The sequence below is a fragment of the Agelaius phoeniceus genome, chromosome 10 (assembly GCF_051311805.1).
Source record: "Agelaius phoeniceus isolate bAgePho1 chromosome 10, bAgePho1.hap1, whole genome shotgun sequence".
Taxonomy (NCBI): Eukaryota; Metazoa; Chordata; class Aves; order Passeriformes; family Icteridae; genus Agelaius; species Agelaius phoeniceus.
The window spans coordinates 14,785,551-14,800,653 of NC_135274.1; the positions used below are offsets into that span (position 1 = coordinate 14,785,551).

Here is a 15,103-nt window from a genome sequence, read left to right on the forward strand (position 1 = left end):
CACTCCTTATATAACACAAATATATATAATCAGGGTCTGGCTGAAGTAATTCTGATGCCTTTTCAAGTGAACTCTATAGTTTCCTAGAAAATAAAGCTCTAGAAGAGACATAACACATACACAATTCTGAAAACTAAAAGCTAGATCATTTACTTCATGCTTTGTGAAGTATGGGCACAGCAGAGCTATAAGCATCACCATGCCATAGTATCTATATATTTATAGCCACATTGCCCAGTAATTAATTTCCCTAAATTATTTTTAATCTCTCAAACATCCTTACTAGGTAAGCCAATTAAGTATTTTACTCCAATTTCAATGTACTTAAAAATTACTAGATACAATCAGAAACATTTTTATCATTTAAAAGAAACCTTGGCATTCTACAAGAACAGTTTCAATTCTATCCTTGTGAAACAGAAACTTTAGATTTCCAACATACCTTTGGGGCCTTTCACAAGTTTGATTTCCACTATTTTTTCTGTGACTGGTTTTCTCCTTTTGACATACAATCGTACAATGGACCCTGCTTCTTTCAGCGCCTCCACGGCTTTGCTGTGTGTCACATCCCGAACATCCACCTCGTTTACTCGCAGGATACAATCATTGACCCTGGAGACACCAACAGTCATGCTCAGCTGTTGTGTTACAGCAGAGTGCACACATCAGGAGCCCAATATTTTATCTATGATACACTAACATGCATGTTAACACATTAAAATACAGAGATTTATCTCCAAAGTTCTTCTCATTCAAGACAATGCTCTAAAATTAATTATTAGTGCTTAAAAATAAATCAAGGATCACTGGAAAATATTTAAGAGGAATATTTAATTCATGGCTGAAGAGGGCACCTTATTATATGTATCTCATTTTGACAGTGTTTTTAACAGATGTCTGCAAAAATTACCTTTTATTTACAGCTATAAATCAGAATGTAAAAAACCAAAACCTGGAAGGCACACAATGCAAATACACTAGTTTTAAGCCATGATATGAGCAAGTCAATCTTGCTTTTCACAAGCAGTTTAAGTGCTGGCCTTCCAGTCCATTTAACATGTTGCTGCAGTAACAGTGAGCCCTCATTACACTAAGTGCAATGCCAGGCCCACCTGTCACCGTGTCCTGCCAGATGTACCTCTGACAATGGCCAACAAGCTAAAATGAAGCCATGAACTAAGCTCATTAGGACTAAAACCCATAATACAACAGGTATTTGCACATGACACGATGGGCCGAGTTCTTGGCAACACAAGAGGAAAACAAGTAGTCCTTAAATCAATGTGGATGGCTTTCTTTGAAAAATTAAGACACTGAATAATTACCAAGCATAAAAAAAGGCTGTTAATAAACTCAACTACCTTGTGGATCAGAAAATCCACATATGGATAACCAAGAGTTACCCATGTTACCTGTCTAAGCTTTTTCTTGAATTAAGGATTATGAAACATATGGCATAATAAATTTATACCACAGAATAGAAAAATTTCACTTAATTTTCCAAAACTGCAGATATTATTAGTTTGGGAGACTCATATTGATCCACTCAAATATTCTTCATTATTTACAAAACACTTCCGTAAGGAAAACCCATTTAACATTTACTGCAGGAGGATAAAACCATTAAAAGTAACAGAAAATTTTCTATTCACTTTTTAAAATACAATAACAGCACTTAGTTACTGTATTTTACTGTAACAACCCAAGCCAGAAATCCATCCTACCGTAATCTTCCATCCTGTGCAGCTGCACCCCCGGCTATAATTTTTGTAATGAAAATACTTGCATCATCCCCAATATGTGGGTTGTCTGTACCACCTGCAATACTAAAGCCAAGTCCTGAATTTCCCTAAAGATAGAGAAAGAAAAAAATTTATTGGGAAAAAGGCATTCTGGTGTATTTGATACACTACAGAACCAAATCGACATCATTTTCACTGAAAACAAAAAAATTTGCTTTAAATATAAGCAGTATGCTACATATATAATTTATTTATATGAAAATAAGTATAATTACAACTTACTTACATACATGTAAGGAGAACATAAGTCACTGTATAACTGTAAGTGACAGTTCCAGCCCCACAGCTTTCTCACTGAACTTGATAAATTACACAAAATCTTCTATCTCTAAAGTGCTAGATATTTCATACAAATATTTGCTCCTCATTAAATTATTAGTGACACATCTTTCCAGAGAAACGCCTTTAAATAGCTGTGCCCCACCTCTAGTATAGTCCCACAGATGCAGAGATTCAGACTGACATTTTTCTCTTCAAGGATTACTTGCCCTTACCATCAACTGCAAGACCTCTTCACCCTCTCAGTAACCACCAGAACTGCACAGGTATAAAATAATTTCTTTCTGCCTTTTCTGTCTTTTTGTTAACAGTGCATCTCAAGTGAACTGAGCTAGATCTCAACGTAGAAAACCTAACAAAGAAATGCACGTGACAAGATGTCACTTGTAATCTCAATATAAAACTTAATAGTATATAAGTAAAAGCCTATGAGAAAAATAGCAATACAGGAGATTAAATCAGAATCTCTGTTGTTAGTCTCTACAAGTCTAGGTAGCAACATGAAATGCAGGACCTCTTAGAAGAGATCACTCCCCCATTTTACTCTCAATTGTCAAGGATATTAATAAAACTTTCAATTCCTGCTTAGCAACTGAATGTACTTTTTTTTTTTAATTAGGTTAAATAATCTACCTAAAATAAAAAAATAAAGAGTAAGAATTAGTTTGGATTGCCATTTTTCATATTAAAGTATCATAAATTCCATTTCAAACAGAGTACAGAGGACATTTAGCATGTTACCCTTTCAAGAGTAATTTCTTCATACTCGTAATCTGCATCGGTGCCATTGACCTATTAAAAAAGAGAAAAATGAGACTTACAGAGAATCCTACACTTTACACAACCCATTTTGCTTGGTTGGAAGTTCACTCCCATCAAATCTCAGCTGATTCACAGTGATCACTGGGCTCAGAGGGGACATGTGATTTTGCCACCACTCTGTGTTTATGAATCAGACAATCTTTTTGTATGAGTTTAAAAGGTGCCTGTTCAGAGAGCAGACTGCTCCACACAACTACTGTAGGACACAGGCCCTCTGCTTCTGATTGCCAGAAAGGAAAAATGCTCTGGAGATCCTCAGATGTTCCTCAGGCTATACAGCAACTTGAAACTGAGAATAAAGCTAGAGAATGTGGGATAGAGAAGAATTGTAAGGAAGAACAGAGCAGCATTTTCTTCTTATTGTTCCACACCGAGCAGAGAAAAATCAAAGATTGATGCTTTATATAACCTCATGAGAAATAGGCAAGACCCTTCTAAAGTAATATTTAACAACTGTTTGTACTACTATTTATCATGTCACATACAGATTAAAGTTCAGCAATTTAAAATAGGGACAAAAAAGAGTAAAAGACTTTAGAAGAATACTTTATAAAGCTTGATGAAAAACTGAAATCCTAGAAAGAAGCCTTTTCATCCTCCATTTAGAAAGGATACCCACATTCTTTGCTACCTACAGAATAAGGAAAGAATCAAATACCAGAAGCAAAAAAAAAATCAAAACTAACCAAAATCAATTAAATAACAAATTCTCAATCATATTTATATATTCAAGAGTAAGTTTTTTTCCAAGATACCTTGGAACTCAAATTCTTTCCTCCATAGTTACCTAGAGCAGTTACAGACAACTCCCTAATCCTAGCCTTTTCAGATGAAATATTTAACAAGGTAAAATATAGCGTTTATACTACTACTTTACAAAGGACCTTGTCTACCCTTAAGATACAGAATATCTGGAAAGACTTCTGTAGTCTTAACACACTAAAGATAAAAAACATATATAGAAGAAAGCTTTTTAAAATCTGACCATTTCCTAGCAGAGACTTTAAAAAAGGAATTTAATTCACCCCAAATAAAATTAAGATGAAGCTACTTCCTTCCTCCTATGTTTATTTAACATATTTAAATGCTCCAAAAGCTGGCAATGCCATGACTTCTACAGGCTGTCTAATATCAAGCTCTTTTATCCCTCACTCCCTAATTATATCTCCCCTGACAATAGAAGCCATATCCATTCCACACATAACAGATTTATCTTTGCAAAGTACCTCAAAAATGATTATGTCCTTAGCAGTTTGTTCAGTGGAAAAGACACAGTGGTTTTAACACATGATATTTCTCTATTAAAAAGGGATGAGGTCCTGACCTTCTGAATCCATGAAACTGGATCTATTGCTACACCAACACAAAAGAAGCCACTGTGATCAAGAAGTTTTGATGGTAGCTTAGTCCTTGAGCTATTATCTACAGGAATGACAACATGTGCTAACTGAAGCAGTCAGCCAGCATTACAGTACCTGCAAAAGGTTCATGACGATTGATCAGTGTGCAGTGCTCTTTTCTTTTCTTTTTTATTAAATAAATAACAAGGATGATTAATCATTTCCCTATTCACTGCCATTACACAAAACAAAGCTGATCCTAATATATTTAAGCAGTCTCTTATTTCCATGTACAAAGGTCATTAATCCAATTTAAAATATCTTCTACATAAACAGGAGCAAAGACCTCCATCACTTTATCTTCTCCTTTGGCTTAGTTCTATACTCTCTCTTTTTTTGAAAAATTACCTTTGAATTTATTCATTTAACAAACCAAACATTAGCAGAGACAGAAGCAAGAATATATCACATGATGAAAATCACTGACCCAGTCTATCTTTTCCAAGTTTTCAAGGGATCTCACACCTATTAAGCTAAGCTTTATTCCCCTAGATAGAAGACTTTATAAGTAAATGTTGTAATTATGCCTGACAAATGAACAGCTCAGCCTCCACATAACTACACTTATTACCTTAACATTTCAAACAGAACCAACTCATTTTCATGAACATTTATAGCACTAAACCCTTAAGTATAGCCACTGCATGAAGAAATGTTTTTGTGAGAAGTGCAACAGAAATGGCACATTAAATATTAAAGTATGTGCCTGCACAGTTGAAGAAACAGATTGTTCTCTGAACACTGAACCTCTGGGATCTCAGTTGTGTTTTGCACTGCCATACACTGGTACACAGAAAAATTCCCACCTGAAATTTGCAACTTTTTTTTTTCATGAAACAGCTATTTAAGGAGTTTAAGTGACCATCATGAGAGCTGACAAAATCAAGCACCATTCAGAGAGATAAAATAGGTCTTCTTAAACAGCAACAACAGGTGTACCCAAATACATTCATAAAACATGATTTAAAGTTATAAGTGAAAGCAAGTGTAGACTTACATATGTTGAAGTCTCCAAAGAATCTGTATTCACCAGCACTGGAGGGGGATTTGCCTTTAAAAATGAAAAAAAAAAATACAAAGCATAAGAAAATGTACTATTACTGATAATTTTACAGCATTTAACTAGCTGGCTTTCTCAAAGTTCTGTTAAAAGGCAGCCTGACCTTGAGAATCTCAAAACTGACCTTCTAAAACACTTGTTACTATCCTGGACAAATTGCTTCCCTGACATAAACCTACACCATTAGAGAAGTCTGAGATCATATTTAATATCTAAATTCTGACATTTATTACCTTGTTTTTCAAAAGAAAACCTGAGTCATGCTACCATTTGACATGATGCCAGTTGCCCCAGTACTTGTGGTATGATATGCAGAGGTTGTTTTACCACTCAGTATCTCAAAACCAATTTTCAGTGGATTCAATTTCCCTTTCTTCCCATCAGGAGCAGTGAACCACCACCTTCAAAAACTGCAAAATGGAAACCTGCAGAAATGCAACTTAAGCAAGAAAGGACCTGCAGAACTGACTTGCAAAAGCAAACCCACAGCAGACATTCATTTACCCCACAGCAGCATGGGCTTCCATCAGAAAATTGTTAAGGATTTACAAGCATAAGCAGTCAGAGATTATTGCCACAGAAAGCTGAAATAATATTAGCATTTTTACAAGCCAGGAACCAGTAGAGTAAGTTTACACTTTTAGTCTCATACACTGAGAATTTTTCTGTGAAAAATGTGGTTTCAACTAAAAGAAAATCCATAGGAACTGATGGCATTTTGTTGAAATGTTTCCAAATAAACAGATTTCCCAATTATCCATCAACTATCTGCCTTTAAAATGTTCCTAGAGCATCTAGCCTGCTCTAGGAACGTAAGCCAAACAAACAAACAGTGTCCAGATATATAACAGACCCCAAATACTGTTAATTATTAAATTTAGTGGCACTAAACAAAGTTAATCTCCTTATTGCTTTAATTAATCTGAGGGGGGGTTTAATATGTATAAAAATACATTATCTTTAAAATTATGGCATTCCTTTTTTTTAATCTCCTAGGGGTGTGTGTGTGTGTGTAAATAAATTTAGGGATAGTTTAATAGGCTGCAAAAGAAGCCAGTATTAAACTCATGCAAAGGTAAAGTTATGAACTGCAAAAACATGACAATTGCATTAACCTATTCATATTCTGCATTTTTGTTTCATTACCATGACAGCAACATACTTCTGAAGAATTTATGATTTTTAAAGGCTCCTAAACCTAGGAAGTGATGACTCAGAAGTGCCTTTCAAAAGGCTGAGATGAATAATCTCCCATCATTAGACAGAAGCCATCAATCTGCTATCAAGTGTCAGAAATTAAGCCTGTGTGACTTAATAAGTACTAAAATCAGGTGGGACCTACACATGTTAACAGAGCAGACAATTAAAAGTAAGAGGAAACAAAAAGGATGACACATATGACTGTCAATATGCAATCAAAAGCCTTTCTCACCCAGCAGTTCTCTCAATAGAGGCACTGGCACATTTCATGCAGTAAAGACATTAAGCACTAGTTATTAATGTCACAATAAAAATCTCTGTCAAAACAACACTATCCTTCACAACCATTTTTTGCCACTAAGTTAAATTTCCTTTTCTGCTTCTTATTCAAGTGCAGGTTCTATCAAAATAAGAGTAAATTAAAATTAAGATCCTGTACTAAAAATCCCAACCTATTATTCATCACCATAATTTATTTTTAAGGTTACAATAAATATAACCATATGTTTTAATAAAAACATATGTTTTTATTGTTTTGCTCAGAAGAAAGCAAGGTTTAATTGCTCAGTCATGTTCTTTCACCCCATTTTGGAATGTATTTTTATTTAATACTAGGATTCTGTATTATCCAATTATATTCAACATACACAGCACCAGTGAAAGCTGGTTCTCCATTAATTTTATTTTTGAGGCAAACAAGTGTTCTTATTTTCATGTTAAAAAAAAGGACAACTAAAGGCAAAGTTGCTGTTAGTAGGTGAGCTTTGGTAAACAGTATGTTTGAGATACAAATCAGCTAACCAATGTAAAACCCCTTCTGTAAGCTAAATCATTGTTCCTAACACTCCTATATTTATCCAAACTCTCCATCAAGCAGCAGTAATTTACCATCTTGTTCAATGATGAATGAAAACAGCTATGCCAGGCTTTCCAAAGGTACTATCTGGACATGGTTGCACTGGCCTGTGCACCTCAAATCTTGATGTGGGCAAAACCCCTCTATTAGAAGGGAGTATTTCTAAAACTAATCAAATTTCTGGTCTTCGTGGTGGAAGAAGTACAGGTGAGAGATCAAAAAAACACACATCTACTGGAAATTGTCCTATAAAACAGGGAACTACAAAAAAGTTTTGCTAATTATGGATTATGCAAAAAATAAAAATTCAGCAAAGACAAAGATTACCACCTGTTGCAAGGTTAGTCAAATAGCCTAAAAGTAAAAATTAAGAAAAAAAAATACTGATGTCCATACTACAAAAATTTTCCAGTAATATTCTGGATAGCTTAACTTCCTTTTAAAGTTAATAAATATCTGTCATCAAACGATTCCAAAAATTAATCCATCTTTTCAGAAGGTGTGGACTCATCATTTCAGATTTCTGCACTGAAAGTTACAAAAAAAAGAGCAGGATGACAATCTGTTTGCAGCAATGGAACTGCTGGCTATCTTGGGTTGTTGCATAGCTTGCCATGCTGTGGTCTCATATTCCAAATTACATGGAAATACTAACATTAGGTTATGTTACTGCCTTCACTCACCTTGACAGGTTTTGGTTTCTGTTTTGGGGGGTGTTTGGACACTATGGGACGTAAAGGATGAAGGCTCAGAAGGGAAACATTTTACGAGTCAAATATGTTAGGAATGGCGAGGTAAAAAAATCTCTTTTGTATTCTAAATGTCCCCCAAAACAGTAATACCAATAAATGGGTGGAGAACATGAGAAACACCATGCAAGTGCAACCAAAGAAAGACATGTATGAAGTATTTATAGGAGATGAGAAAACATTTTCTTTAGAAATAAATTAAGCAATAACGCTTTAGTACGGATGCAATGGCTCTGAAGTTACTATGTGAACACAAAATATCCTATTGGTTTTTTCCATTCTTCTGGTTATTTTTTCTTTAGTTTTATTCACAACTTACTAGTCACTTCTATATGAAAATATGAATATTTTAATGTACTAAAAGCTGTCATAAAATGAACAAAAGTTAGGGCGAAATTCTAGTTATTTAACACTTCACCTCAAAACTGAGTGCGGAGTAGCAAAAGGCGTATTTCAGCAAAGCAACAAAACAAATTAAAGAAATAAAAGTTGAACAAGTTTAATAAAACAAAACAAAACAGCATAAAAACCTGTGGTATGGTGGATGGGATGGTCTCAGCAGGGACTGGTGGGACAGGGATCACAGGGACAATGGGAGAAGAGGAAGGAACAGCTTCTGTGGGCTAAAAATCACCAACAAAATGTCAAAAATAAGGAAAACTAGAAAAACAGTTTCAAACAAACAAGACTGAAATGTAACACCATAAACGACTATGAACAAGCACATCCATGGATTTGGGGCCTAACTGCAATGCAGAACAGTCCCCATGAGCCACAGTGCTCATGGCAGCACATTCCCAGCACTGCACTGATGGTGAGGAGCCCAAAATAGCTGGACATGCCCAGGTGGTTGTACCACACCCCAAGGGACTCCCCCTGCAGCACTGAGACTTTGGGCTCCAACAAAAAACCTGCTCAGCTCAATGAACAGACTCAGGCTTTTTGTGGGCTGGTTTCACAACAGAATCCCTTCACCAATATACAACACAGTGCAAAAGCAGTGAAATGGGCTGAAGTTAATAGCACTCAACAAAGCTAATATTCCTCTTTGATAAAGAGGAAAAATCAGAAGTACTTTATGGTTTCTAAACTTAGCAAAAATCAAAGAAAACCTTTCAGTCAAATGGGTGGAAGGTGCTAAAACAGCTTCGATTTATCTCTCACAGATCTTCACACAGGTTTACCAAACATCTGCAGACTAGGACAATTTTGGTCTAAAGAATCTTCATTAAAATAATAACCAGGAAACCTAGTGACACTTAAGCTGCAAAGGAATAAGATTCCAAACAGCATTTTGAGCAAAACATTGACTCAAATGTCTTTGAGATGTTCACATACTGCTTGTCAACAAGCTGTCAGCAACACAAACTGCTGGCAACTATCAACATTACAAGCTGAACAGCAGATCAAAGCTGTTTAGATGTTCCAAGACATTCTTGTGATCGTTAAAAATAATGAAGCATAATGACAAAAGAAAATACTAAATCCCACAAGTGAACAAAACCGCCAGAACATGAGTATTAAACATTTTAAAAGTTTGAGATAGCTTAAAATACAAAGCACCATACATCAACAGCAGCCACCAAATTAAAGAGTAATAGGAAATAATGCTATTTGCATTAAGAGTCCAAGAACACCAACACATATTAAATGTACATATGGTATTTCTACAGGGTTTTTTCAGCTCAAAGTCAATCCTCCCAAAATGAAAGCTGGTGAAAAACATTGCAATTACTGAAAGATGCAAGAACAAAATATGTTTGGTATCTTGAGAGTTAATCCTAATGTCATAAAGCATTCTTACATCTACAGACTAAAGCACAATATTTCAAGTGCTTAAAAAGAGGAAGGTAGGGGAGAATCTAAATTGGTCTGGAAAAATATTAATATGCCTTTTGCAAAGGATGCAGGAACTGCTCAGTGCAATTAACCTGTGGCTCCTGAAAGAACAACACAGGCTTTAGATGACAGATCAAAGTAAACAGCTCAAGCACCAATTTGGCCCTACCCATGCAAAACATGAGACACCCCTTTAAGTCTGCCTTGTTCCAAAGTAAGTGGATTTTTGTGTTTAACCCACACACAGTAAGTCCTTCAGTGAGGAAATACCAACTAATATGTAGGTAAATCAGAGCACCATACACATCCTCAAGGAGACCAACTAAGCCAGCAAATTCTGTAAAATTCAGCAAATTCTGTTCTAAGGAAACAACAAAAAGATACACTTTGGAGAGCAAAAATCAAGCAAAACGAAACTTTCAAGAAATTACTGTAAACCCCCATATTGTATAAAGTACAGTAACATTCACTGGAAAACAAGAGAACAAGTATTCCGTTGCCAATCTGATTTCAATAATTGCTACTTTGATTTCTAGCAATAAAAGACAAAAGAAAAGTTGGTAAGAAAGTCATTAGAAGGGATAAAACTACAGAAAGAAAAGAATGCAACATACTTCCTACAGTTTGCACAAAAATGCTCATCTCCAAACACACAGGGCAGCACCTACCTTTCCTAAAGAGCAATTCGAGCAGGAGCCATCAGACACCCAACCACTAGCAGCTTTTACTTTTGCTGTGCTTTTTGTAGGGCTCTTTTTCACACTGTCCCGTAGGTTTGTGAATTTCCCTCGGTGTTTGGCAGCTGCTGGCAGCGTGCAGGAGCTGAAAGGTGCCCGCGGCGGGTGCCGCAGCTGCAGCTGCCTTGGCTGCAGAGGAGCAGCTTCGTGTATTTCCAGTCTTGGGCTCCTCATTGCATCAGAGTGCTTGAGCGTTCCCATCTCACCACCATGAGCACTCATCAAAGTCACAACACTGAGAGTCCTTTTTGAAAAGAAAAAAAAACCAACCAAAAAACCCCCAAAAAACCAACCCAAATGGAAAAAAAACCGAACCGCCAAACAGCCAACCAAAAACACCCAGCCAAACTATGGAGGGAAAATAAAGGAAAATATTTTTTCCTGAGGAAGTTAAAAATATGTTTTCTAGATTATGGTCATAGGAAGAAGCCCTACATGCTCTGCATTAGCTAGGTCTGCATGTTGTGTGCTCTCTCACTCTATTTAAAGAGCACCATTGAACCACCACACAACAGTCAATTTGCTGGGCACAAATAATCAATGCAATGCACAAATTATTGAATAGAAGGCAAAAGTCATCTGACTATTATAAAGAAGCTCCAAAGGTTATTTCTCCCAAAACCTCCTACAACCCCTTAATTTTTCTCCATTTAACCACCTCAAAACTTTTCCAAGGCTTACATCCAGAAATTTTTTAATCTCTCTGCTGTTCTGAATGCTTCTTGGGGCGGAAAATTAATGAATTTACAAGCAGTTTATGATGGAAAATACATGAATTGTGAGTGGGCAGATACATTGTACAAGATTTCAACATTAAAATATCAAAGAAAATAAATTTTTAATACCATAATAATAACAAGAACTACTTTGTGTTAACAACTTCAAGAGTTGTATTTCCTTGAAATGCAGCAGTACCACGAAACCACAATTTTCAGGCACACACTGTTTAAAATATTTTTTTTAATTTAAGATATTTAAATGAACACTTAAATGTATATTTAAATGAGGGTTTTATTATTCATTCAATTTTTAATGCTAAGGATGTATGACCTCTACATTACATTTTTATTCCAATATTCAAAACAAAAAACGCTCCAAAATTAATCCTTCCCCCATTCCCCCCAAAAAATACAAAAGGAGGAAACAGCTTGATTTAATCACATTGTTGAATATTAAACTTTACCAGCCTATTTTAAATTCTAGAAAAAGGGAAGGGTCAAAAGTGATTTCCCAGCATCTATATGAAAATTGACAGCTAAATACACCTATATTCCCAGCCTGACAGAGGAAAGAAGTGGGCTCAAATCAGAGTTCTCAGCAGGTACCCACAACCAGCATTGGCACAGTGTGCAGCACCTGCCTCTTGCCCAGTGGGTCTTCTCCAGGAATATTCTGTGGATCTGAATTTCTGGTCCTGGGTATGATGGGAATGAAGGACACCAGCCCATAGGAAACAACTTGATTAGGTTAGCTGTACTGTATTTAGCTAACATGGAGAGGTTTCATCAGTTCACAGCACTAAAACATGGTTATTCTCCATCTCACATTACACCTTCCTACAGCAAATGTGAATATTTAAATTATGAGTCAGCAGAATTTTTACATGCAGAGAAAAGGAAGAGACATACAGACCTAAGTACAAACATTTCCAGTTATTTATAGCATGAATATTAGGAGATAAATAGGTACTGACAGATGCTCCTCTAATCACCAAGAGCTGCCATGTCTCATCTTCTATCCAGAAGGGATGTAATCAAGAGCTGCCGAACGTTTCATTACTGCAATATTCATAACGCAAAGACAGAAATGTCTCTGGCCAGTGACAGGAAACCAGAAATGTGCTGGCCATGCCAACATTCTCAGACTTGTGCAGGCACACAGCAGGGATGTCTTTGGCCTGTGAAGCATTCAGGAGCTGGAGGACTGGGTCCCCCTAACACATGTGGGCAGGTGCACCCAGGTTGTTCTGTTCCAGAAAGCCCAGGAGCCTGTGGGGTTTGATACTGAAGGGCAAAGGCAGAGATGAAGATAAGCATGTTGTGGATGTGCATGAAGGTAAATAGCTCAAAACCAGCACATCATAACTTCTCCTTTGAGAAATGTCCACAGCTGCATTAATACTGAGCATCTCTGAGGCACACTCTTCAGCCTGCAGCAGTTACTGGGATGGAGCTGTCCTCTGTTGAAGGCCCTGTATCAGAATCCTCTTTGGCAACAGCTGCTAAATGGCAGATTTTGGAGACCACAAACATTTATTTTCCAGAGACGTTCAAGACTGCTTGAGGTTTAGCAGGATACATTTATGCCATCCATTTTACTTCCATATCAGTACCCAGCATGACATTGCCTAACTACTAATAGACAATACTAATGTCTATTACATTAAAATGTAGAAAAGAAGCAGAAGAGGGGCTTGGGGTATAAGGCTTTTTGTCATGCATACATAATAAAGCCCAAAATATGTGATGTTCCAGATTCAAAAGGAACATTTTATTCCTGGAGACATCAACTTTGTTGAAAACACATAGACCAAGTAGTGTGCTGACTAAAACAAAAATAAATTAACTTTTAAGAGTGCTAAGAAAATTGAGGGCAAGGGGAAGAGATGGTGAATACCACATTCTTGGAAATTCAGCTGTCTGGCTTCCTCTATTCTCCTCCAAAAAGAAAAGGTGAAGACAATGCAAAAGATGAGGCAAAGGAATTCACATATCTACAGTGTGCTTTCAGACCTTTTGATTTCCGTGGCAAAAGAAGAAACATTATGCAGCAGAAAACTGCTAAGAGCATGATTTTTTTTCTGGCAGTCATCATGCCTTTGGTCCCTGAGGTGATATCAATAAGATATCAACAATTAAAAGAAAACAAAACCTTGAAGGCAATTGTAGTTCCAAAAGCAATAGTCCAAGCACCAAAACACAGTCAAAGGACAGGCAAAAAAGAGGTACAGGCAAAATACCTAATCCATCCTGCATAGTGTGCCTTGAGATCTCCAGTGAAAAAGCTCAGGCTGCACTGAAATTTCAGTGGTAGAAATGCCAGTATAGAAAGGGACTACAGCAAAATCAAAGTTTACTAATGCCTATACAGAACAACTATGGTGTAAACAAAATGAAAACATAGTGAAAAAGCACAAGAAAAGGCAGAGAAGACATGAAGAATGTTATTAAAAGACATTAATCAGATATTTGAGAGACATGGGGATCAGTCTGCCCAATTATATCCACATGTGAGGTAAAGGCAGAGCCTGCCTTGGAGTCACATTGGTAGAATAAAAAACCTTGCTGATGCCTTGAGAGGCTACCCAGGACAGAGGCTAGACAGTGTTAAAGGAATAAAGCAGATATTTATTAAAAGGCCTTCTAAGGATACACCTTGGGCAGTACAAGAGCCTGGCCATGGCTACACCCAAGATGGATGAGGGTCACGAATTTTCACACTTTTATAAGTTTTGGTCCGTTTCCATATTGGGGTTGATTGTCCCATTACAGCTTTAGGTTATGCAGTCCCATCCTCCCAGATTGCTCTCCTCAATTCCTTGTTTATACTTTTTGGGCCCAGAGCTGCAATGGTGTCCTTGGTTCTCAGGCTGAGGAAGGATTGCTTTGTCTGCCTCAACTCTGAAGAGAACTTGCTAACACTTTATGTAAAGTTCAGAGTTATACACTAATGCAGTACAAAATCTGAAAAATATGAAAGCTACAACTTAGACATCATTGCAAAGCAGTGGAACACATGCACAACCCAAAGCCAGAAAATGCAGTTGTGTAACTGAAGCTGCACAGGTTTGGCAGATCACCTTTGACTGCAGAAAGCAAGTGTTCTCCACAGGCTGCTTTGATTAGTAGCATGAGCTGCTCTACTCTAATATCAAGTGCTAAGTGATTTTTCATAACCAGAGAGGGTTCAGGATCAGGTTGTGCTTTCATATTAAATACCAACTCTGAACAATTTGTTGCTAACACAAAGCTGAATCATCAATATTTTATTCTTTAAATTACCGCATCAAATATACAGGGCACGCTTTGCAGCAATCTGTTAAAGTGCCAGCAATCTTCTCTAAGTAGTTTTTCTTCTTTCCACATTCTCTACCACCCACTCAACAGCTGAGTAACAACAATACTCATAGAAAGGGAAAATAGTACTAATATTTCACCAGCAATGTCTTCTGCAAAGGTCTTTTTTAAAGCTTTGATGACCACTTTCATGACTTCAAAAAGCAATTCTAATAGCCAGAAGAATACTCTAAAAATAATTTTGTACTTCACCCTTCCCACTGCCTTCAAGCAGATACTCCAAAATCAGTAACTTCTGTTAATGTGACTTGACTGATGAAAACAAGTCCATATTCATCATCTC

At 36.6% G+C, this 15,103-nt stretch overlaps 1 protein-coding gene across 22 annotated transcripts in view; it reads right to left on the bottom strand.

Moving 5' to 3' along the window:
- Nucleotides 1–15,103, bottom strand: part of DLG1 (discs large MAGUK scaffold protein 1) — a 141,521-nt gene that overhangs the window by 46,448 nt on the left and 79,970 nt on the right. For 13 of the 22 annotated variants that reach the window (XM_077183956.1, XM_077183955.1, XM_077183953.1 and 10 more), the window contains 5 exons: nt 8,699–8,791; nt 5,301–5,354; nt 2,823–2,873; nt 1,725–1,849; nt 443–612 (listed from right to left, as the gene is read on the bottom strand). In XM_077183956.1, the coding sequence (XP_077040071.1) occupies nt 443–612; nt 1,725–1,849; nt 2,823–2,873; nt 5,301–5,354; nt 8,699–8,791 (493 nt within the window). The remainder of the gene's footprint in view (nt 1–442; nt 613–1,724; nt 1,850–2,822; nt 2,874–5,300; nt 5,355–8,698; nt 8,792–15,103) is intronic. The other 9 variants (XM_077183965.1, XM_077183964.1, XM_077183962.1 and 6 more) reach the window with 1 other exon arrangement.